We start from the raw sequence: 23,782 nt of genomic DNA on the forward strand, positions 1-23,782 counted from the left end.
GCTAGTAGAGAAATAGAATGGTTACATTTTGGTAAAAACAAGAACAAAATCTTGCCATCCTAGAGCTCCTGTGTGAAGCCAGTTTCCAGAGGAGTGGGTGAGACCTCTGCAGAAAGCTCAGCTGCTGCATCTCAGTCTGGGGTGGCATCTTCAGGCAAAGCTGACCTTCTCCTGCCCATGCCCCACAGTGGCTGGATGCACTTTGCTCAAAACCCACACACTTGTGCCAGGATGGTGCTGAGTTCAAGGTATTCCACCCTGCACCTTAAGGAGGTTTGGTAACCTGAGTAAAGCATGCAGTTAACCAAAATGAGGTGGCTTCTGATTTATGGGAGGCTGCAGCTGGCCAGCTCTGCTGTTCAATCTGCCTGCAAAATGCTACCTGCACCTACCCAGACATCAGATAACTCAAGTGCTTCTGGCAGACAAAGCTGGAAAGAAAATTATTATAGCTGGACCTTTATCTGCAAGAAAAACCTGCAGAGATACTTCATGAGAATAATACATAAAATTATCTGAAGAGCTGTACAGTAACATCTAAAAACAAAACAAGATTTGAGGTTTTTAGATACTGAGGCTAATTTATAGCTAATCATCAGTCTAGTATAAGCCAATATAACTTTGTTTTTGTTTGAAGTGCAGCTATTATTTATATTTTGGGCTTTATAGGCTATTTTTAATTCATTTAATTAATTTTCACTGCTTATCTTTATTTTTCATCTCCAGTTACTTGATACTGCAAGTAAAAGTACAAGTTTTCCTTTCCTTCTACCACAGGCTAATAATCTATTTGAGGGTTTCTTAGAAGCCAGTACTCCAGAGCAAATTGATAAACAATAGGAAGAAGTAATTCATTATTTATAGTAACTACATGGGTAGAAAAATTAGCCCTTAGACAGATGTTTTGAATAGCTTAATTGCAAAGTCTTTTTTAGTATTTAAAACCAATATTTGACACTTACTTTAGTTTATCTTTAGTGTCTGATTCTTAAAAAGAATTTTTAACAGCAAATAATTTCCATTTTTATAAGATAGAGACTTTGCCTAGCTTTGAATAATAATTCCATATATTTCAGTCTTTTTCTTTTCAGGTACAGAAAAAATAAGGTAAATTGAAAGAGGTTATTTTGGTTTCATAGAGAGCTGTTTTCTGGGGTATATTTTAAAATGTGTATTAAGGGACTGTGCAGAACTCTAGATGGGAATGCTGGTTTAATCTTCCTTTGAAAGAGGAAAAACATTCAGAGACCTGTTGCTACAGAGGAAATGTGTAGACGTTTAGCTCCCTTGAACAGAGTTCGTTTTTGTGATTATTCCCACATAGCTGAGTGTTACAATATTTCGGTGGTAAAATCTCAGTGATTCTAAAGTAAATGGCAAATTATCAGTAGTAGAGGACTCAGATGATTTGTCTTGGTTTAAAGTGTCTTAAAATCAAGCCAGTTTTGAAAGTGTGGCAGTTAAACAGTCCTCAGAGAACATTTGGTGTGTTGCAATTACACCTTTTTTTTTTTTTTTTTACAGCCCTAAGACCTAGAAACCGACCCTTTAATATGTCCACATTTTCCATAGCGAATAATTTATTAAGGAAGGGTTTGTAGAATAAGAGCATGCCATGAAAACTGCACTGACACTTGTCTTGCAAAAATTTCACCAGAGACTTTTCTAACCAGTGGTGACAGAGTTGTAAAACCAGCAGGGAACATCCACATCAGCTGTTGCCAGCTGCCTGCTGCAGAACAGGCTGGTCTGACACATCTGAAGCCTGAGAAATAGCAAAGATCCTCTAGAGTCACTCCTTTGCCCATAGGTTATCATGTTCTTCATCCTTTGCCTGCAGTTTTGAGATCCCTTTTTTTAGTGGAGCTGCCTTAGACCGCAGAAGTCCCCTTGTGCAGGTGCTAATATTGGATATTCACTCTACATCTGAATGGTGATAGGTGCCAGACCAATTCTTGTTAATAATTGTAAGGATTTTAAAGAAATGGTCACTAGTGGAGAAGCAGTGATTTTTAGAAAAGAAGGAACAACATTAGGATATTTGTATGCAAAATGTCCAGCTTCTCTCAAAAGGATGCCTGAGGTACCTGGGGTCCCAAATTCTGCACACACATTCATAATATTTTAAACCTTTTTTGTACAGTTGTCTTGCTGTATCACTGTGTAGTTTTCTATGAAGTTGGTGAAGTAAAACAGAACTGAATTATGGTAAATCTGAGAATTCTGAGACATAAAATTCTTGGCAGTCGAGGCTAATGCTGCTGTGCAAACTTCTGGGCTTGATGGTCACATAGAATAGGTATATTCCAGAAGTTCATTTATCTCAGACATTGAAATTTAATTTTCAAGGCTTTGGGGTTAGTGATTTGCAGCACTCATAGACTAAATTTGATGCATTGCTACATCTACTTTATAACATCCACCCACACATAAATATATATCAAAGACATTAAATACAAGTAAGACTCAAAAAGTTGCAGTGGCTTGGTTCACTCAGCAAAGCAGCTGGCTTAGATGTTAGCTCACATCTCAGAACTATGGTGCAGATTGGGTTATGCCAACAAGTGGAACCATAATCAATTTTTTCAAGATGGATGTGGCTGCACATTTCCATAAAAAGGAGAATTGATGCTGAATGCTTGCTGTCTTCACAACCATCTGTTAGGATGCAATGTTTTGGTCATTATGGTAAAATTAAAAATTAATTAAACTGTCATAAAAGTAACCCCTGTTACCCAGTTTACATAATTTTATGTGTCTGCAAGAGTTGCTCGCCCCTTTCTTTCTCTGGGTGACATACTAGTACCGTAAGCATGAGTATGTAAGATGCAGAACTGTGTAAATTTAGAAAAATGCCTTTAGCTTTGGTCTTTCCCAAAGGTATATCAGTTACCCCACCAGAATCTCAGTAAGCATAAAATTAGGCTGTGTATGTAACAAAATAAACATAACCAAAACCAGAAAGTCAGTGTTCATCTACCACCAGAGGTCATACATGAATGTCTGCAGCACTAAGTTTTATTTACACAGAACCTCTCTGTGTCTCACTTTTCAGAGCTTTAGTGTTTTTCTAAACTTCATGTTTGTGGTCTCACAGGTTATTATGAGAATGAGAAAAAGATGATGTTTGTCTCTTTTCTTTTGCATCACTAAGCTGTAGCAAATCCCCATGACACCCAGCTTTAGTTTCATGATCAGTGAATATCAACCACTGCTCATCTTTCAAACATAACTTGTAAATCCCATGGGATTTAATCAGGCCAAACAACACATGTGCACTGTAGTTCCCTGAAGGACACAGGGATATGAACTCACTGAGAAGTTTTAGAGAAATATTCCTTTTAAATATATCAGTTCTTCAAAAGCAGAGCTTTTGGTACAAGTGTGATTTTCCTCTGGAAAGCTTTTCAAGTTCAAGGTACAATTTCTGGGGAAAAAATCGGAATAAAATCCCATGTCCAGACTCTTTTGAAGTTTGCTTGCCAGCAACCAGTTACGTGCCCAGAAGAGCCCATGGGCAGGGAGATTTGTTCCTGTTTCCCTCCAGCCAAAAACCATTATACAGTAGCCAAAGGATAAGAAAAGAGGCCAGACTTGCATCTGTCTGGGAAAGTCCACAGGCAACCTTGTATTCCACATGGCAATTCCACATTCCTCTCACCTCTTCTCAGGAACTTCATTTTTTCTCTCTTATGTATACTAGAAGTAATGCAGCATAGGATTCTAAAGCCCAGGATTATCCAGGGTCAACTAAGTCCTTTTCAGATTTCTGGTTTCATTAGTTTTGACGTTTGTCTGCAAAATTCTTAATGTTTAGAAATAGTGAAGGTTCTTACTATATTACCTTTTTCCTGCTCATCTGACTAAATAATAGCTTCCTATTAAAATAAGGACAGTTGGAAAAGCATTAACATGAGAGAAATATTTGCATTTTATATTCCTGGGGGAGAAAAGATAATAAGGTGCAATATTTTAAAGGAACTCAGCATAATTACTGTTTAGTTTTTATACTTGTTAATCACAATCACATGACACTCTGAAGTCTTGCTCCCAATAGCAAGAAACCAAAAATAAAAGAGAAAGCCTGATTATAAATTGCTAGGTCAGTGATCTATGAGACCTTACTAAGTGACCTGCAAAACTGTCCTAAACACTGTTTTCTGGGGCAAATATGACAAAGCTTCTAAAAGTTTTCTCAACAAACCCCAAGGCCCCTGCTAATCCACTGACCAAAAAGTAGTCTTCCAGGTGATATGACAATGTTGGCATTGTATCACAAAGGTTCCATATTGTTGTGTCTTTATCGCAAGAGTTTCACATCTCCTTGATGTTTCTCATGGTCATCTCCTCTAAGCACTGGCTCTTCCTTCTTCTCGCAGTAGCCAACTGACCCAAATTCCTCTCTCAACCAAGCAAGCCACTCTTTTATAGCACTCTTCTTCTCATTTGCTACAGCTGTGACCTATTAAAGTCAGGCGTGTTCCTAATCACTAATAATTGGCTCAGCTGCAACTCCTTAGGCATAAGATTACTTTCTATACTACCTTTATTTTCTTATCTGCTATCCCCCTACATGACAAAGCTGAGTATCAAAATAAATGTGGAGCGATGGTCCTAACCACCCCCGACGCTTTTTTGGGCAGAGCAGCATCCTGTACAACCTTTACTGTGGGCTGCAGGGCGCTGCTGTTTTCTCCCTTTGGAGAGGTGGTGCCCAGCCCCTTAGAGCTCATCTTGCCAGGGAAATTCTCTGCCCTTTGCTCCATTAACATCACCTGTTCCTAATTCGGTGATGGTTTGCTCCTTTGCTCTGACTGACGTGTTGGGGTGTGAGGTGGTGGCTGGCTGAGGCAGAGGGTGTTTTTGCCTGGGGGTGTGAGCTGGTGGCTGGCTGAGGCAGAGGGTGTTTTTGCTGTGTATTAACCTCTCTCCCCATCTCCCCTCTCCCTGGGCAGCGTCCTTGACAGTGCAAGTCGGCTGGATGAAGAGCACAAGCTGATCGCCAGGTACGCAGCAAGGCTGGCAGCAGAAACTTCTTCATCAGTAAGTGTTTTAATTAAAAGAAGGTACTTTCCTTCTGTTGTGTTCCAGGGGCTTGGCAAGATCAGGGAAATTATATCTGACAGTCTAATGATTAATGTATTATTTTTCCCTGTTCTTTTCATCAGAGGCTGTTATGCTTTAATAATAACACTTTTATGCAGTCCATTGAATCCAAAGAATCCACATACTAATGCATATAATCTATATACTAATGCAGTGGCATTTAAATAATTGCATCAAAGGGAGTCTGACATCTTGAACTCAGGAAAGACTATAAAATATTGTCTGGACTAGCTTTGGTTAAAGGTTAATGATTTACTGCATTGGGAAAATGTGGTGGTGAATCCATTTTACTCTCTAGCTCAAATATCACAGCCAGTAGGGCCTTAAGTACTAAGGATATTAAAGAATGTTCTTCAGCAGGATGACTGTAATGACCCCCTGCATTAGCCCTGGCTCCCATTTTCATTTCAGAGCAATGATTATTCTGCTCTCTGTGTCCAAAGATAGAAGGGGATGACAGGCTAAAACCTCACTAACTGCATTCAGGAACAAGAGAGAATGAAGCAGGAACCTTATCAAAGTATATTAAATCTTAAATGGTACATAAAAGGTCAGCCTAGCTACTTTTTTTTCGATCTCAGACCATTTGATAGAACAAGGGGCCGTGAATGATGGTTAAGTGAAAAGCAGCAGGTCTGGAGCACCCAGAAACATTTTCACACTGAGATTTTCACACTGTGGGATCAATTGAAAGGGTGAAGTTGGGCACCACACATTGTGTAAAGACACTGGGTCACATTCAGACCACATGAAGACAGTCTGCTGCCCTGTGCAGATGCTGTCACGGAGATTTCACACTACCTGCAGCTGCCTGGGAAGAGAGGGGTGCTTCTGTTCTGCCAGTCCAGCTCAAATCAATCCTTTCCAGACATGTGACACAGTTTTTCAAATTTAAGGCAACTTGTAGATAACAGTCTTATTCCTGAAAGACAGTAATTCTTTATGGGAACCTGATTCCCCAGTAATAATGTCTCTGGTTAAAAATCAGTTGACATCAGTTCCATATAACATGTGTCCTTGATGTAGGGGAAAACAGTATAAACAGAGCTCACTTGAAGGAAAATACTGAATTTCTCATTGCCATCCATCTTTGCTCTTTGAACAAAAGAGACAGAAGGAAGAGGAGAGGTTTTCATAAAGAGAAATCTTTCCAAGCAAAAGACTGATGCCCAGTAGGGGCAGTGGAAATTTTTAAAGCTTTGGTGATAGTCGTTCTGGATTTTAAGGAACTAAATATATTGGTAACAGTGGGCATTCAGGATAAAGATCCTGCTTCCTCCTGTATGAGTGATGGCATCCACCAGCATGTATCAGTTCTTTATGCACTGTTCTGCTTCCCTGTGGTTGATGTGTTAATGGGAAACCGTGTCCATAGCAGAAAAGATAGTATGTGGTTATGGGGAAAACATACTGTCCTTTTCCCACAGACAGTCCTAACCTTTGTTAGGCTATTGAAATGTATCTTCATCCCTTTTGAGGGTTCACCTCCTGGCAGAGGGGATGCCTGGCATCACATAAAATAACACTCCAGAGTTACACTTCACAGGCCTTTTTGTGGTGATGAGCCCTCATGTCACAGCAGTAACTCAGCAGAGTATTTTTAAATACCTGATTCTTTCAGGTGGGAGTTAGAAATAAATGGGTATCCTTCATAGCTGTGAAACTTTTAAATGTCCTGTTCTGTGTTGTCATTGTTACAATACTGAAATACAGGAGTGTGAACAAGAAAAACAATGATTGATTATTGCTGATGAACATGCAAAAAGGGCATAGTCCAATGAAGCTGTAGGGAGCACTGCCTAGTTTGGTGAGAGACAAATTCTCATATAATTTTATTGGTGGAAAAAAAAGATTTTGCTGTACATGAAGGACTGTGGAAAGAGATTTTCTGAAGTATCATGAGAGCAGATTGGAAAGCTTGGCCAAATGGGCCACACAGCCAGACTGAAAACTGAGCACTGCTTTCAAACTGAAAGTAAAACCGAGCTTTCAAGAGCACGAAGCATCACTGCACTGGAAACACAACCCATCCTTTCTGGAGGCAGACACTGCTTTTTGCTCCACTGTGCTCCTCTTGTCTGCAGCATCAGTATCAAGAGCCACATTACAGCAACTGCCTGCAGCAGTGTCATTGCCTTTTATGATTGGTTCAGAGGAAGCTACGTGAAGAAGCAGTGACTGACAGGATGGTAAACACTGAGTCTTATTTATTCTAGCACTTACTCTGCTTTTACTAGCAATGGTTCCATACTGGTATGAGCACAACATGAATGTTCTTTTTTTAGTCTAGGCAAGCTTGGTACTGCACTTTCTGTAAGCAGATGTCACAGAACAGATCTGTGTTGAACTCGTGGTGCATGCTGGCTATTCCTCTTTCAATGCAGCCTTCTCTGTTTTACAACAGCAGCCGAGTCAGCAGAGAGGGGCATCAGATATCTCCTTCACCATTGATGCAAACAAGCAACAAAGGCAGCTGATTGCAGAGCTCGAAAATAAAAACCGGTAAGGATCCACTAAGTTCCTGGTTTTGTTCAGTCCCATATGTTACATATGTGTTTGTTTCTTAGCATTTTTTACCACCTGTACAATGTGCTTATACAGGCACATGTATTTCCCCCTACAAAAAAAAAGAGCACAAAAAGGCTCATACAATAGGATAAAGGCTCTGAAATCCATAGCCACCCCATGTTTTCAGAAGTGTAATGTCCAATGACATGATATAATCATGGATGCTTTACTGTTTGCAGCTGCTGTTTGTTAAGAGTTTAAAAAAAAGTCTGTCCTGTTTCAAAACCAGATTAACTTCCAGTTGGGTTCTCAGTAGCAGTATAACATGAGATGATAAAAGGATCAGTCACGCTTGTAATGTTATGCTCCCCTGCTTTTATTCAGGAAAAAGATGATTAAAGCTCTTCAGAGCACAGTCTGCATGGGAGAGGTTAGCAGGAAGATTAGCAGCAAGTTAGGCTGCTGATCAAATGAGACAGGAGGTGCAGATGTGACCGAAACTGAGAGAGAGTGTCCAGGAGAAATAGGCCAGCCGGCCCAAAAAAGGAGTGATGCCTGTTTGTTAACAGCAGAGAACCTGGCCCTGGGTACCAGACTGCCTGATGCCATGAAATGTATGGCAGCAGAGCCCCGCTTTTAGTGCTGGACCATAAAACAGAGGCTAGCCCAGACCAGATGGTTTCCTATTCCAACTCTGCACTGCCTTCTGTCACCATGTAATGAGCACCACCAGCTCCAGTCTCGATTTGCCTTTCATACTTCGAGGCTGCCTCCTGACCGTCTGCTTCCAGCACATTGTGAAGAAGAGACAAAATTCACAAAGGTTTCAACCTTCTGCTGTGAAGCTTTATATTAGCCTTTTGACAGCACTCCAGGGCTCACAAGCCAGTCGTAACAAGTCTTGTTAAAGTGCTTTTCTGTGATTGTCAACTGCTGTCACATCTCTGCTTCCATTCAAAGTATTTTAAAGGGCTAAATATTTTCTCTGATACCCCACAATATCCAGAAAGGTTACTTCCATTTTTTTTTAAGTTCCTGAGGTGCTGGAAATGTTCATGGTGAAGAATTAAAAGGGAGCAGTTCTGTCAAGCACGGAGCTATTTTATGTCTACCTGTGTTTTTGGGGGAGTTTTGAAGAATGATTTCCCTTTATGGCAAAATCCTAAAAGTTTATTCAGAAAATATCCAGAAAATGTCCCATTGCTGAAGGCTTCTTTGGTTGGCTGCAAACAAGTCATTTTACTTACATCTTCACTGATTTAAAGCTAAATATAGTCATGCTTTTTCACCTCTTGAAATGTCCAGGGAGCTGCTTTTGTGGAAAATTAATGACTTATGGTCTTCTGCTTATTCTCCTCCCCAAGAGAAATCCTGCAGGAGATTCAGAGGCTGCGACTTGAGCATGAGCAAGCGTCTCAGCCCACACCAGAGAAGGCCCAGCAAAATCCCACTCTCCTTGCAGAGCTCCGGCTCCTGAGGTAAGCTCACAGGAGTAAAACCTCTGGCCTTGGCAGGGGCCAGCCACTCATTCTCAGCAAGAGAAGAAATAAAAGATAAGCCTGGCTTATGGTTTTGGAGGGTTTTTTAAGTAAGTCAGCCAATATGTATTTTTTATCAATTTTTGTTGCAGCCCATTGTCCTAGAAGTAATTAAGCTTATGCTTTAAACTGTGTGCATGAGAAATCTCACGTGCTACTCCTCTACATTAAATTAAGCATATGCATTGGGATTTGCAGAATTAGGGCCTTAGGTCATTTGGAACAGGTCCCTCCAGCCTGGTCCAAATGCCATTAATTATATGGGAAAAAATGTTCAGAACAAATGCCTTTACAAAGATTTCTAGTTTATGCTAAAGAAAATAAAGAGCTACATGAAAATACAGCCAGAATTAGATGTTAATCTTTGGAAATTTGCCCCATGTGTTGAACTCTAAGGAGAGGTCAGTTCTCTTTGTGGTGCCAATCCAGGCTGCAGAATGATCTCCTTTTCATGTGGGGGGTGAAGAGTAATGTCATCTGCAGCTGCTGAAGATTTAGAGGATCCTTCCTCCAGTCATCCCACCAAGCTAAAAACATTAATATGGATGTGACTGCATCTTAGTTGCGATACTCTACATGAATTTACTAATTTCCATGTATATCACATTGAAGAAGTACAATTGTCATTGGCCCAGATCCATAGGCTCCCTGGAAGTCCTGAAGTTCATGTTGTGAGAGCCAGACAGAGAATCCAATAAGAACTATTCAAAATGCTCTTTATGAATAGAGAAGAGCGTGTAAGCACTTTCTTTTCAGTGAAACAATGCTAGATTGCTCTGCCCCCTGACTAATGAACATTTTTTGCCACTTAGCCGCTCCTCACACAACTAATATTTTAGAGGTCTGATGCATATCCAAAGGAAATTAATAAGAAACTGTGCTAATTTTTTTTCTTTACAAATATTTGATAGTTTTATTATGGAGTTTTCCGCACAAAAATATTTTTCTGATTCACAAATCATTACTTTGGCTTCCCAATCTAAATACAAATTAGCTTCTTCATTTCTATGAGGGATTTTAATGTGTAATTACTTCTGGAGATCTACAGGCAAGTGTCATTGTGTGAGACATATAGAATGCTTGTCATGAAAATGTGTACACTGTAAAATATACCAATAATGTAACTCTTGTCCATCAAACTGAAGGTCCATCTTCAGCAGGTTTAGGAAATCAACTTTCTATATAGTTGCCTAATAAAATTCATTATACTTTTAAAAAAAAGGAATGATTGTGCAGTGTTAGCAGGCTGACTACTTAGCTTTTCCCTCTTTTCAATTTTGATCCACATATTAAAGCATAATACCCTTATTTTAATTTCTTGATATGCAATGTCCCTAGGGCACTGATACTGAATTCCTCACCTCTACCTTCCCTGATTTAATATGCAGTACGAGAATCAGAAAATAACTTTTAATCCCTGGGTCTGAACTACTTTGCATTCCTTCTGAAATGTTCACCATTTGAAAGGCAAAAGTCTTGACTTTGGATTTACTGGGGAATTTTAACACCACCTCAAATTCCTAGACACTTAAGATGGCACAAGGCTTTTTTTATGTGTAAAACAGCAGGACTCAGGGTAGCAGCTCTGATTTATGTCTGTTACCCTCCTCATTTTTCAGGCTTGAAGCACTTAGGGCTGTAGATCAATTTAGTTCATGTTGTATTAGGAAATGTTGGAATCTGTGAGCCATGTTGTGGGTACCTGTCCCACCATCTTTCTCAAGCTGCTGTAGTGTGGCACTCAGTGAAATGAGTCCTGAACACAGCATTCCTTCTCATTACCAGTACTGTCTTGGAGACAGGTAGGAAAACCCTTTACTTGCAAGAATTTGCTCTGGAGTACAGCAGGAAAAAAACCTCAGAGGACAGTGCACACTGCTTAGCTCCTCTCTCCCTGTGGAATGAATGTAAAACCAGCAGAGCTCTGTACTAGGACCTGCCACTTTGAATTACACGGACCTTATTTTTGTTAAATAATAAACTCTGCTGCCTTTGTACAGTTCATAGCATTTCCAACCATTACCTGTCTGGAAAAGAAAAGCCAACCAGGCATTTTGTAGCAGGAAATAGATCAATCCTTCAGAAGAGTAAATGCAACCTGGCAGTGTTACTATATGATTCTTTTATAAAGGTGAGGGATAGCACACATGAGCAGTCCTGTAGGAATCAATGTTGTCTGTATCTGTAGTCTCATTGGTTCCAGTGCTCTTGCATTTAGGATTAAATTGTCATATTTGTAGGTAGTACAAGGCTAACAACATAGTGTTTGTATGTTATGTGCAATACAGTAGAATATAAAATGTACATATATTTTTCAGTAACAATGTTCATTATATCATATCTTCCAGGAGGCAACGATTTTATTTTGTTTTTAGGTGGAGACCTCCCACAATTTAGTGGTTTAACATGTGCAAGTGCTGTTCCCCCATCCTGTGCAGTGGAGCTGTGCAGAATCAAAGCTGTTCAGATTTATGGGGGCACAGAGAGACTGTCACAGTTGGAGTGGCTCAGTAGTCACACTGTCACACAGCCAGCACTGGACTCTGAATGCAGAGAGCTAACTTCAAGCAGTTATATCTGTACTATGTGATAGTCTTCCTCTTGTTTTCAGGAAAAAAAAAAAAATAGAAACAAAAGCAGATTACTGTGGGTTTTTGTCTGAATTTCTGAACTCTCTTAGCTTCTTTCATATCTCACTGTGTTCAGTGCCCCTGCTGTAATTTCCTGTCCTTCAGGGCTTGGCTTTAATTTCTCCTGACAGCTAGTGAGGTTATTGACTGGAGAGTTCCAAAGCTAAAGTTGCCAGGCATTTGCACAAGGGACTGTAACACAAGCTTGTTTGAACCTCATTTGTTCTTTGAAGAAGGGTCTGTGGCAGTGTCTGTCTTTTCCCTAATCACTATTCAGTCCTGTGAGGATTCCCAGTGAGAGGGAGCTCCCTTGCCTTCATGGAGACACATTTCTAAACCCTGTGCTGAATTCACACTGTGTGTTTGCTTTCCTGTGGTCTGTAGGCATCTGTCACCATAGTAGGGCTGGCAGAATGATGCAGTTAAAAGCTGCTGCTGTGAGGGGTAAGGCCTGATCAGGTCTCCTTGTTTCTCAGGCAGAGGAAGGATGAGCTGGAACAGAGGATGTCTGCGCTCCAGGAAAGCCGAAGGGAGCTGATGGTGCAGCTAGAAGGCCTCATGAAACTGCTGAAGGTAAGAGCTGCACCTGCTACTGCCAAGGAAAACACAAAGTGAGAGAGGAGAGGGAGAATATGAAACCACAGAATTCTGCAGAACCTGACTGTTTCTACCCACTGTGAGACTGTGTTTCCCTCCCTTCTTATGTTTTGCCTTGGTCTTTTAATTCAGGGGTTTCAGATGATGTTCAGATAATGTCCTTCCTGTAGCAGTACTGCATCATTATTGTCACCTACTGCTAAAAGGAGTAAGAAAAAGAAAAGGAACCAACACATAAAACAAGTTAACTGTTAGCTGTAAGGAAAAAACCTCAGTACGGTACACTATTATTCACTGCAGCTGACAGTATAGAGTCATTAGGTCTTTAACTTGGCACTTAAGTTCAAGTTTCTTTAATTTATTCAGTTGCTGGTTTTGTCAGATGAGTCATTTAACAGCCACATCTACCTCTCTCAGCTCAGAGGTGCTTTCCCTACAACACTTGTCTCCTTTCCAGGGACACAGAAGCAGGCCCTTGTTGAAGAGATGAAACATGTCTCAACTAGGATCTCAGTTAAGAACCAAGATATCAAAAAACATGTGCACTTTTAAACAGAGGCTAGGGTGAGATGGAATATGTGTTTTTATTTGCAGCCTTATTTTACCTGATGTACTTCAGGACAGATGATGCCACAAATTCACATTGGAAGAAAGCTCCCTGAGCATCTACCAGAGACTCTTTAGTTGTTGTCTATGGCAGCTCAAATGAGTTCACAGAAATTCAGTGCAACTTGGGTCAAATATGGCTCAGATAAGAGCAGAAGCAATTTCACTGAAACCCATTTAGAAACGTGCATCCATTTAGAGCCATTTGCATCAAAGGATGAGTTTGTCACCTTTTGTCACTTGCCCCTCCTCAGACACAGGCTTTGCAGCCACAATGCACAAATTGGTGGCACCTCAGCAGCAGGGCCCACTGAAGAGCCAGCAGATTTTTGGGGGCTGGAACTAGGCAGGATACTTTTTGTTCTACCCATGAAATGCTGCAGTGCCACAAGCAGCAGTGAAGGCTGCCTGCTGTTAGTCACTAGCTGGACAGAGAAAATTTGGGGTAGGACAGCAGCTTTCTGCACACTTTGCACTGTTCTGGTGTTTCAAAGTGTGCAGAGGTGGGACATAACCTGGTCTCATATCTTCAAATATCTTGATTGCACCTTTAACCCTGTGCTCCAAATTTGGCTTTGGTTTTTGTTCTTCACTTACATGCTGGCTCATCTCATGTGCTGATCCTCTTTTTCTTTAGGAAGAAGAATTGAAACAGGTAGCAAGTTAACTGCACTTGGATGCCTCACTAACTCCTACATGTGATTGTGTTCCTGTGATTTGTGTTCCTTCTTTTGCTTGAGAAGTCTGTGTGTGTTCTTTTGACCAAAATTAATATTTTGCACTTCTTTCCCACATGTGTCTTGGAGCAATTTTCACAATGTGCTCTAGAAAGTGAGTCATGGCTACAAGGAATCTTTTTCTCACTCCTCTAAATTAAAACATGTAAGGTATAAAAATTACACCTCAAATGTAGTGAAACCAATCTAGAATATGAATTCAAAAGATAACATTTTGAAAATGTAATGAGAAATTTTTACTTTCAAAAAAAGCATAACTGAGCTTAAATTAGACGAGGGTAATAAGTTTGAAAGCTCATTTTATCCAAAAACTCAGGGCATAGTGTGCACATCTTTAAAAGTTGGCCTTGATGCTAACAGTCCCATGAGTCTTCAGGGAAATAAATGTTTCCTGCAACCTAGATCAAAAAGAGGAAGTATTTACATTAATAATAGTAAATTTTAGAAGATTGAATTGTTTCTGAGCTTTTCAGTATTGTAATGGATCTAGGAAATATATTAGGCTTTAAAAAAAAGGCACTTCTCAGGTAGCAGTCTGATTTATGAGTTCAGTAAAAGTGTTTCATTTTAACAAAAGGCATTTCCTCCTGCTTTCATCAGCAGAAGTGCAGTCACAAGTCTGATGTGTTCTGTCTGTGATACAGCATCCAGAGTAGGTAATGCTTACCTTTGTAAAACCAACATTTGGCTAATTTTTGTAGACTTGCACTCAAAAAAATAAATCTGCCCGAATACCACCTCCATTTAAGGGATGTCTTTTTTGATTCTGAAAATCTGTTCACAAAAGAGAAGCTTCCAGTGTGACAGGAGTTACCTTATCATGTAAAATGTTCACTGGACAGTGTAAGTGAAAGCACATTTTCAGGCTGCTATGAGGTATTTTTATGGCTTTTTTTTTTTTTTTTCCAAGAGTAATAGCCTCACTGAATACCAGGTGATGATGCTAAAGAATTACTCTCACCATTTCCATTTAATGATCCCCATTACGCTGTGCCATTTCATGATCTGTTGAGAGAAACAGGATTAAATTAATTTCTGGAGGAATTCAATTGGAATGAGCAGCCTGGCAATTCATCTAATGCTTATGAATTATCTATTTCTCCATTGCCCTTCCTTCAGAAAGGATAATGAGTTCTTCACATCCCTGTCGTTTGATGAGGCTGTGTGATTTCCCCATATGTCATCCCAGCTCAGTCCCAGCAGAGGGAGCAATGGGCTAAAACTCCTGTAAAGCCAGTTTTCATTTCAAGCATTTTATGCTAAGCATGCGTGACACTTGATAGTGGGGAAATTTTCCTGTCTAGCAAGAGTTAACTTAAAAGCTGTAGCAATTTGACTAGGGATGGTGAATTAAATAAAATACCTGAAAATTTTCCTGGGAGGCAGGAGAACACTGATAGCTGCAACCAAGTACTACACAAAAGCTGAAGCCATCCAAATATCCACAGTGGCTGTGGTAGCTCCTCTTTCAGCCTGCTTTAATCCTTAGCTGGTAGAGCTGTCAAGGTTTGAGAGCAATTCAGGGCTTGTCTTCTCTGCTGACCTTATCAAGAAGTTAAAACTGGCTGTCATAGCAGATTTCAGACCATTAGGTCCAGCCTTTGAAAACCACAATTCTCCTGATAACCACTAAGCAGGAATCCAATCCTAATACCACTTCATTGCCACAAACCTGGGCTGAGGTGGATCCAAATGAGTAAAATAGATTGAGTTTTCACCTCTCTGAAATCAGGCATTCCCTAGTATCCTGCTATTTTAACTTGCCGTTCATCAGTTCCATCTCATACTGCCCAAATAGTATAAAAAGTGAGATTTTTTCCTGGACAAGGAACTCTGAATGCTTCATCTTCCTGTGTTTCCCAAACATTTTGTGTTTATCATAAACACAAGGTTTCAGTCGTAGCTGCAGAGCAGACAGAGGGTAAGCACTGGGTATGCAGCAGTTTCCACATCTCTTAAGGGAAAATTCCAGCCCAGAGGTACAGGCAGGCATCTGTTATTTTTAGTAAATAAAATGCCTATTCTGAAGTTCATTCCTGAATACGACTTGATGGCAGGAAGCAAATTTTGTCCATTTTTTTCCTCATCTTTCTCTGAAAGTTCCCACTGTTGTTGGTGTTCCCAGAACAGAGATCAAAGGCAAAAGGGAGCTAAGGAAAAAGGCAAAGGAAAAATGGCACTTGTCTTTCAGAGAGCTGAGAACCAAAAATTCTTCTGCAGATGTGTTTCAGTGAGGATGAAATGTGCTCTGTCAGGGAATGAAAGAAGAAAGCTGTAGATCCTGGGTGCCCTGCCTGATGTGCAGGGGTTATGGCTAACAAGGACCTTGGAGCATCTCCAAGTTGCTCTGAGCCCTTCTTCTGGAGGACTAAATATCTCCATTTCTGCTGGTATAGATGATTCTAGAAACAGGAGAGCATCTGGCCTTTATACATTCAATTTGCCTTTTCCATCCATCATGTAAATGTTCCAAAACCAATAATTAAAGAAATTATAAGTATTAAATCTTCCATTCCTCCATCAGTAATGTGCTTATTTCTCATAAAACTAATGTACCCTTGATGGCTTTCAGGTGATAATGTCTCTTAGGAAGGGGTGATAGGATAAAAGAACAAATAGCTTAGTATTCTGATACATTATTTATGGTCCAGGTGAGGAATTTGTAAAAGTTTTAAGGACAATGCTGCGCTCAACCTGCAATGGCCTGCTCTTGTCTTTCTTAGAACATATTTGCCAAACATAATCAGAGCTGCAGTGGCAGTCAATGCCAGAGTCAAAGTAAATGCCATGGGAAGAGTTAAGAAATCCTCCTGTATTTTTAAAATAAAGCCAAGATAAGAGAAACACCACCTCTCCAGTCACTTTTGACTGAAAATAACCAGGAGCTTGTCTTGCAGTTCACCTTTAAAAGCACTCAAGCCACCTCCATCCTTGGCATGTGCTAAACACTGTGTTTCAAAAGCTATGTGCAGTTAGGTGTGGGTTCCAGTATTAGTTTTTTCTTACATGGATACACATTCCCAAGACTTTGAAACAGAGGGTGAGAAGAGTGCTGTGTCTCTTGGTATCATTCACCTAGCTGCATTAGTAAAAATTGCAATTTTTTTAAAGTCTGCTTGAATTTCAGCTAAGTGATCCTAACTGTGAGGTGCTAACAGCATGACATTTATATGACTGGTGTTAAAACATTTTCACTTCCAGCAGCTTGAACCCATGGCAGGCATTTATATTGCCCTATCTCCACAGTGTTTTGGGAGTGTCTGAGTATGTGGAGCAGATAATTTAATAGTGGCTTAAATAGTTCTCTAGCTCCAAATAAAAAGCAGAACTGTGTGTTATTTACTGAGAGTGTCAGACTTTATGTGACTGGGAGGTTGCACGTACCATGAGCTTGTCCTGCAGGGGATGGAGGGCAGGGCTGTGCTGAAAGGGGCTGCTCCAGTCCCTTGGCCAGGCTGAAAGCCAGGCTGGTGCCAGCAGCTTTCCCTTCTCCCAGCCAGAATGGGTTACAGCTTAGCAGACATGCATGTGAACTGGGGGAGTGAGAGGGGAGAGGGCAGAGAGCTCTGCAGTGTGGTCTTTATTAACTTGGATTTTTTTTTTAATTTAGCTGCCTGACATTTTCCCATGCTTGGAGGAAGTCAGACCTTGACTCATATTTTCCTACTCACTGTTTCTCTACACAGAAGCCTCGCTGTCAACTAACAACTGACTTCGGTTTATTTCTTCTAGCAAAATTAACATTCCCCAGCTGATGCACAAGCAGCACGATGCCTTTACGCTGAGGGATGGGTGGCCAGGAGAGCAGGCAGGCCCTTGCCAAGCCCCTGACTAACACCTGGATTGTTTTGCAGACGCAGGGGGCGGGCTCCCCGCGCTCCTCGCCCAGCCACACCATCAGCCGGCCCATCCCCATGCCCATCAGGTCTGCCTCTGCCTGCTCCACCCCGACCCACGCGCCTCAGGACTCTCTGACCGGGGTGGGAGGAGATGTGCAGGAAGCCTTTGCACAAAGTAAGTCTCATTAACAGCTTGTCCGAGGCACCTGGAGACTGAAGAATCATTATTTCTTGTGGTTTTACTGACTGAACGTACTTGAGCTTTTGAGTTGCATGCAATGAAACAAAACAAAACAAAAAATGTCTGTGATGACTGCTTTTTGCTATTGAAAATCAACGTTGTCAGCCATCAAAGCAAGCAGGTAGGCAGAAACTGGACAATGATGGCAATTAATTGAGCTCGGGGTAAGAAGGAATTTTGATTCCTTATCACTGCTCTGTTAACCAGAAAATGGCTATTGACCTCAGCAGGCATTGTAAGTCTGTTTTAAAAAAAGACTGCTGGAAGTAAATGATAAAATCATAGAATTAGTTGAGGTGGAAAGGGCTTTTGTGAGTCACTGTGTCCTTCTGGCCCAAGAAAGAGGGCTTCAAAGTGAGATCAAACCATTCAGGACATTTACCAGCTGAGTTCTGGATGGCTCCTGTCACTCATTTTCTCTGTTGCAGTGTTTCACCATCCTTATTGTGTAAATTCCTTGTCCTTCTATCTGGGTGAAACATCCCTTGATGCAATTTGTGACTGTTGTCCCTTGTCTTTCTGCTTTGGGCCTGAGAAGGGTCCAGTTAGACTAGACAGGGATCAAGTCTAAAAGTCTAGGTGAACCCTTTCTTTGCATTTCCAGAAAACTGTCATCACCTTCCCACTTTTTTTTCAAGTAAGAACAAATTTTAAACTGTTTTGAATTTCTAAGGCCATAAATTATTATGTTGAATAACAGAAAGTGAGTAGTCTGTGTTATCTAAATGAACAAATACTCCTAATTTTTTAATCCGCTCTCTCTAAAATATTTGCATATTTGCATTTCTATGATCCAAATAAGTTTTTTCCCCTCTTTACCCAGCACAAATTAAACATAAGTTTAAATGTAAGCTCAGAAGTTCCTCTGCCACAGTGGAGGCATGCTTCTTCCCAGGAACCCAGTTCAGCCCTCTCAGGCACCCTTCCCCTTGATTTTCCTGTGAATTGTGTCTTTGTGTGTGTTTTTTGACAAGGTTGAATCTGTAATGCAATCAAGAACTTTGTCCTATAGCACTGGTCAATTCAGGTATTGAACATAGGCATAAGTCCTGGTCCCAACATAACAGATTGCTGCTAATCTCATTTTCTGTGGCAAAAGAAAAACAGGCAATATGTTTTCCTTTTTTTCTGCTATGAGAAAAATCAAGACAGGCAAAAATATGGAGCCCTAGCTCCTATGCTGTTATGGGACAGCTTCTTCTAGAGTTAAGAGTAAGATAAATAATATTATTTATAATATATAAATAATAAAATATCCATAAACAATGCTAAGTCTGCCTCAGGCAAATGCATTTTAAGTGAAAAAATGTGTTCTGTTCAAGATCAAAAGCAATATAAGAAGTTATGTGATCACATTTTAAAACTGCTGCCTTTGATAAATACCTAGCTTTGTGTCATTATTTACTGCAAGCTGTAGGTCAAAGCCAAAGAACTTGAAGCCAGCATTCTGTCACATCTTGACATATGACTTTGTGAGGGGGTTGGACTGAGGTTTTATGACTCCATTCTCTGCTGCACCAACAGAGATCTGCACACATAATGCAGACAAGCCATGGTTAAAGAACGTTTTCTCTTCATTTTTTCCATTTCTCTTTCACAGCATTTGCAATAGTTCAGAGGTATAAATTTCGGAAGACTTTAGAGAGGGAGTGGCTGTCTGTCTGTGTAAGAGAGAGTTTAACTACTATAATTTACATTCCAGTAACTATTTACTAATGGATGCATTAAAAAAAAAAAAAAAAAAACTCTTCAGGATTTGAGAAACTTTTTAAAATTTATTGGTTTGTATTCAGTAAGTATTAAAAAATCTACAGTAGCCAATTCCTGTAAATAATTGCATTTGGAAGACTAGTGATTCTGTGGAATATATTGATTATTCAGCTATTCAACAATAGTATCTGTGTTTGGGATTTGACGGAGTTAAGCACATGTTACCCACAGACCCCTCCTAAAGAAGGAGTATTCCATGCACCTCCCAAGAATCTCTCATGATTGATGGTTAAGGGAATATTGCCAGGTTCAGCAGGGAAACACTTCTGGATGCATTATTAGAAAGAGTTTAAAAGCAGCCTGAGGCTGTTTAAAGAAGCAGTAGTGCTTCCTTTATTAAAAAAAAAAACAAGGGGGGCAGGGGAGAGGGAGAGAGAGAGGGAGTAAATTATAGAATATACAAGAAAGTCCTTGAGCTGCAGGAGAGGCTGAGAGGGAGCAGAGGAGAGAAATCCATATAGTCTTCATGAAAGATGAGGTCAAGTGTGTTTCTTCAACATTTGCCATAATTATCTGGCAAATATCTGGCAATAATGGTGTCATTAAACTGAGCTGTGGGAACTTGGAGAAAACACTTCATTTCTTCCCTCCTCCCCCACAGGCACTGTAAATGAGTTCACGCTGGATTTAATCTTCCAGGCCTGGTCTGCTGGTGTCACCACACAAATGCAAGCTTGATGGCAATGAATAATCTCCACATATCTGGCATTGTGGTTAAATGAAGCATGAGGATTGGCTTCTGCTTTTGCATACAGCATAAGTAAATGAGCCCATTCTGCAGAGAACTCTTCTGCACGTGCCCTTCACAAGGACTTTGATACCCTGAATTATCACAGTGACAGCTTTCAGAGGGGTCACAACTGCTTTCAACAGTAAAACATATGTCATGTGAATAATGGTAACTTGTGCTTTGTCCATCTCTTGCTTCAGGTGCGAGACGAAATTTAAGAAATGATTTGCTGGTGGCAGCAGATTCAATCACCAACACCATGTCTTCTTTGGTAAAAGAACTAAATTCTGGTGAGTGAGGCATATGAGGGGGAATAGTTGCCACAGTGACATCTCACATTTGTATGAAAAAAGTGGGAGGTAGGAAGATATGTATCTTCAAAACTTTTTATGCTTTTGTTAAAGTAACAGCTTTTGGAACTCAGCAGTTCTCAAAGCCATGGATGTAGAGGTGCAGCTGGATACAGTGAAAAATTTGACTGTGATTCCACATGGAGTGAGATTTCACTCTTTAGAAATTAGATTTAGCATAGATCATACAGGACCTGTTGTAAGATGCAGTCTGTAGTATTACCATTAAAATATCCTACCTAATAACTGAGATAAGCAAAAGTTTCAGTATTTGGTCCCACCACACGAAGAAAACTGTAAATTTTGCTAATTGAAGTGGAATAATATGCTTTTAATCACTACAAGGAGATGGTGTTCCTGGTTGGGAAGGCAAAGAAATGCTTAAAGAAATAGGCAAGTGTACTTTTGTGGAAGTTAAATGGGACTTTTTGCTTTCCAGAAGTGGGCAGCGAGACAGAGAGCAATGTGGATTCGGAGTTTGGCCGGACTCATTTTGATGATCTGGTTCCATCCCCGACATCTGAGAAGGCTTTCCTGGCCCAGATCCACGCCCGCAAGCCGGGATACATCCACAGCGCTGCTGCCACCGGCTCCATCCGCAGTGACATGTGGGTACCTGCCCGGCCCCTCCTCCTCATCTCATCCTTCCTCCTCTGAAAGCAGTGTGCAGCGCACAGAAGTTCCTCTCCCTCTCAATTATTTGGGTTAAAAAAAAAAGAAAAAAGCATAAATCCAAGTGAGGACTGCTTTGTGGTTACATAGTAGTGGACTCTGTAAACAATAAAGCCTGGAACTTAGGACTCCCTCAGGAGTGAGCTGTCTCACATCCAGCCTGGAACACTCAGGCAGCATGGAGGCTGTGGGACAGCTGTTTTCCCAAACATGCCCTGCAGTCCTATGTTTATCCAGACTGAGGGACCTGTTGGGGCTCACTGGAAAAGGAGAAATGTGTAAATGGAAAAGACAAAATGCTTTTCATTGACCTACTCAATTGATGAACAAACAGATTGATTTTTACAATCTGATCCTTCCGTTTAAAGACAATAGGCATCTTTCTAGTTATTTTTAGTTCAGCCTCTTTGTATGAAGTTGTTGAGAACTTTTGTTACTCATTTCCTTAGGGGAATGCCTTCAGCAGAATATGCCCTTTGGTGTACTTCGTGAGAGAGGGAAATAACAGAAGTGTTCTCCACTGCCAGGAAAATACTAACTAGTGGAGCATGTGGTTGGACTAAAAGTATCCCACAGTCCTTATAGATTACAATAAAGGGAAGTTTTATTGACTCTGAATGTCATTCATCTCAGGAGGCTATTTATTAATAATTGTCTTTAGGGTTACAGAAGATGGAGACCCCTATGTCAGAGCAGATGATGAAAATTATGAGAATGACTCTGTCCGCCAGCTGGAGAATGAACTGAAAATGGAGGAGTACCTGAAGCAGAAGCTGCAGGATGAGGCGTACCAGGTGGGAGAAGGACACCAACTGCCCCTGTTTTCCCTCAGTGAGAAAGGATGATGGCCCTCAAGTGCCCAGGGCCATCTAACCAGGCCTGGGCTCTGGGCTGTGATCTCTTCTGGGTTACCAGAGCAGTCACATTCCAAAAGCTGCTGTCAGCCTTACACAGATACACGTGCATCCAGCCCATGTGCATATCCAAGAAGACCACATTGCCTGAAGCAGCAGTGATCCATAAGGGTACCAGGGAACCAGGTGGGACAGAACTCCTCTGAGCTTGTTCTCTGCCCATGCCCACCAAGTCACTTAGAGCTTATTCCCCACTACCATAGGTGCTGGATGGTGGTGTCAAGGTGTCCTGCTATTTACTTTGTCTTTTTTTTTTTCTCCAAAAGAAGAAACATTCATAAGGGTTTCTCCAGTGTGAACTGAAGCTCAGGTGCAGTCTGTGTTACTGTCATTGTCAGAATCTGGAGGTACAGAAAAGGGTCTGGAACAAATTGTATCCCAGAGAACCAAGTATTCAACAAGCATCTGGTGCAGAGAAGCCTGGGGATTTGTTATTAAACACCTCCCTGAGGAAGCTCTCAAAGGGCATTTGTTTAAGAGTCTAAGCAAAGCAAATATGCCAGGGGGAGGTGGAATTCTGTAGATGCCCATATTCGCATTATGGTCTCCACTTCTACCTGGTGTTGCAGATTATTGCCATGTTTTCCATTGTTCTGACTTGGAATATATGAATTTAAAGTACATTACTTCTTATAAAGTTAGAAGTAGTGTCAGTAGGAGGGAAAACCTAGTTCAGTTATTTGGGAGCAGAGCTGAAGCAAGCAAAAATAACTTTGTTTCCACATGGCAATTGGCTCAAATTTGGATGTCACCCCTAAAGAACATATTAAATGGGCTACAAAAACCAAATTAGACGTATTCTGAAAGGCCAGATGTCTGCAAATGAGGTTCAAAATCACTTTATGGGCAGCAATTCTTTATACTGCTGATTTCTAGGAGCTAATAAAATCTATCCTTATTTTCTATAATTTTCCTCTACTGTTCAGTGCTGGTCACTTCAAAGACAATCTGTATCTGACAGGCTTGTTTTGTAATGAAGATTGGCTGATCTTTTGGTCTTCTTTGTAAAGCTGCTAGGATATGTTAGTATTGCAAAGTTCATTGAGTCTTGTCAAAATTTGAGGTAACTTTGAGGTTGATGTGAACATCTTTTTGTTATTGTTTTTGAGACCTGCTACATTCCCATGGTAGGCTGCCAAAAGTAATTTCATTGCAGAGGTCTTTAAGGACATGACAAAAGGAGCAGGATTGTTTTAGATCATTTACTAAGGCAACAGCAGGTGACTATGGGGAATTGTCAGAACTTTTTATCCAAGATAGGAATGGTTAAAAATCACAGCCTTATAGCTTCTGAACAGGATGAACAGCTTCTGCTGATGTAATGAAACGTAGGTGTCAGTTTAGAGAAGGGGTGCCTAGATAGTCACAGCTGTCAGGCATCAAATAATAAATGTTATTCTTGCTGGTAAAAATTCTATGTTCTTTAGAAAGAACAACAGACTAGTTTGACTGTATTTTGATTACAGTATGGAAGTGCAATATATGGCAATAGTGTTAATTGAGTTTCATGAGTTACAATGGGATTTTGTACATGCATAATGTTC

At 40.6% G+C, this 23,782-nt stretch overlaps 1 protein-coding gene across 19 annotated transcripts in view; it reads left to right on the top strand.

The window, feature by feature from the left end:
- DTNA (dystrobrevin alpha) overlaps positions 1–23,782 on the top strand; it is a 224,053-nt gene that overhangs the window by 188,723 nt on the left and 11,548 nt on the right. For 12 of the 19 annotated variants that reach the window (XM_063168301.1, XM_063168293.1, XM_063168283.1 and 9 more), the window contains 9 exons: positions 4,956–5,043; positions 7,511–7,608; positions 8,979–9,092; positions 12,259–12,355; positions 13,623–13,640; positions 17,577–17,736; positions 20,503–20,592; positions 21,092–21,260; positions 21,986–22,118. In XM_063168301.1, the coding sequence (XP_063024371.1) occupies positions 4,956–5,043; positions 7,511–7,608; positions 8,979–9,092; positions 12,259–12,355; positions 13,623–13,640; positions 17,577–17,736; positions 20,503–20,592; positions 21,092–21,260; positions 21,986–22,118 (967 nt within the window). The remainder of the gene's footprint in view (positions 1–4,955; positions 5,044–7,510; positions 7,609–8,978; positions 9,093–12,258; positions 12,356–13,622; positions 13,641–17,576; positions 17,737–20,502; positions 20,593–21,091; positions 21,261–21,985; positions 22,119–23,782) is intronic. The other 7 variants (XM_063168276.1, XM_063168336.1, XM_063168329.1 and 4 more) reach the window with 1 other exon arrangement.

Source organism: Melospiza melodia, chromosome 1 (assembly GCF_035770615.1).
Source record: "Melospiza melodia melodia isolate bMelMel2 chromosome 1, bMelMel2.pri, whole genome shotgun sequence".
NCBI classification, from domain to species: domain Eukaryota; kingdom Metazoa; phylum Chordata; class Aves; order Passeriformes; family Passerellidae; genus Melospiza; species Melospiza melodia.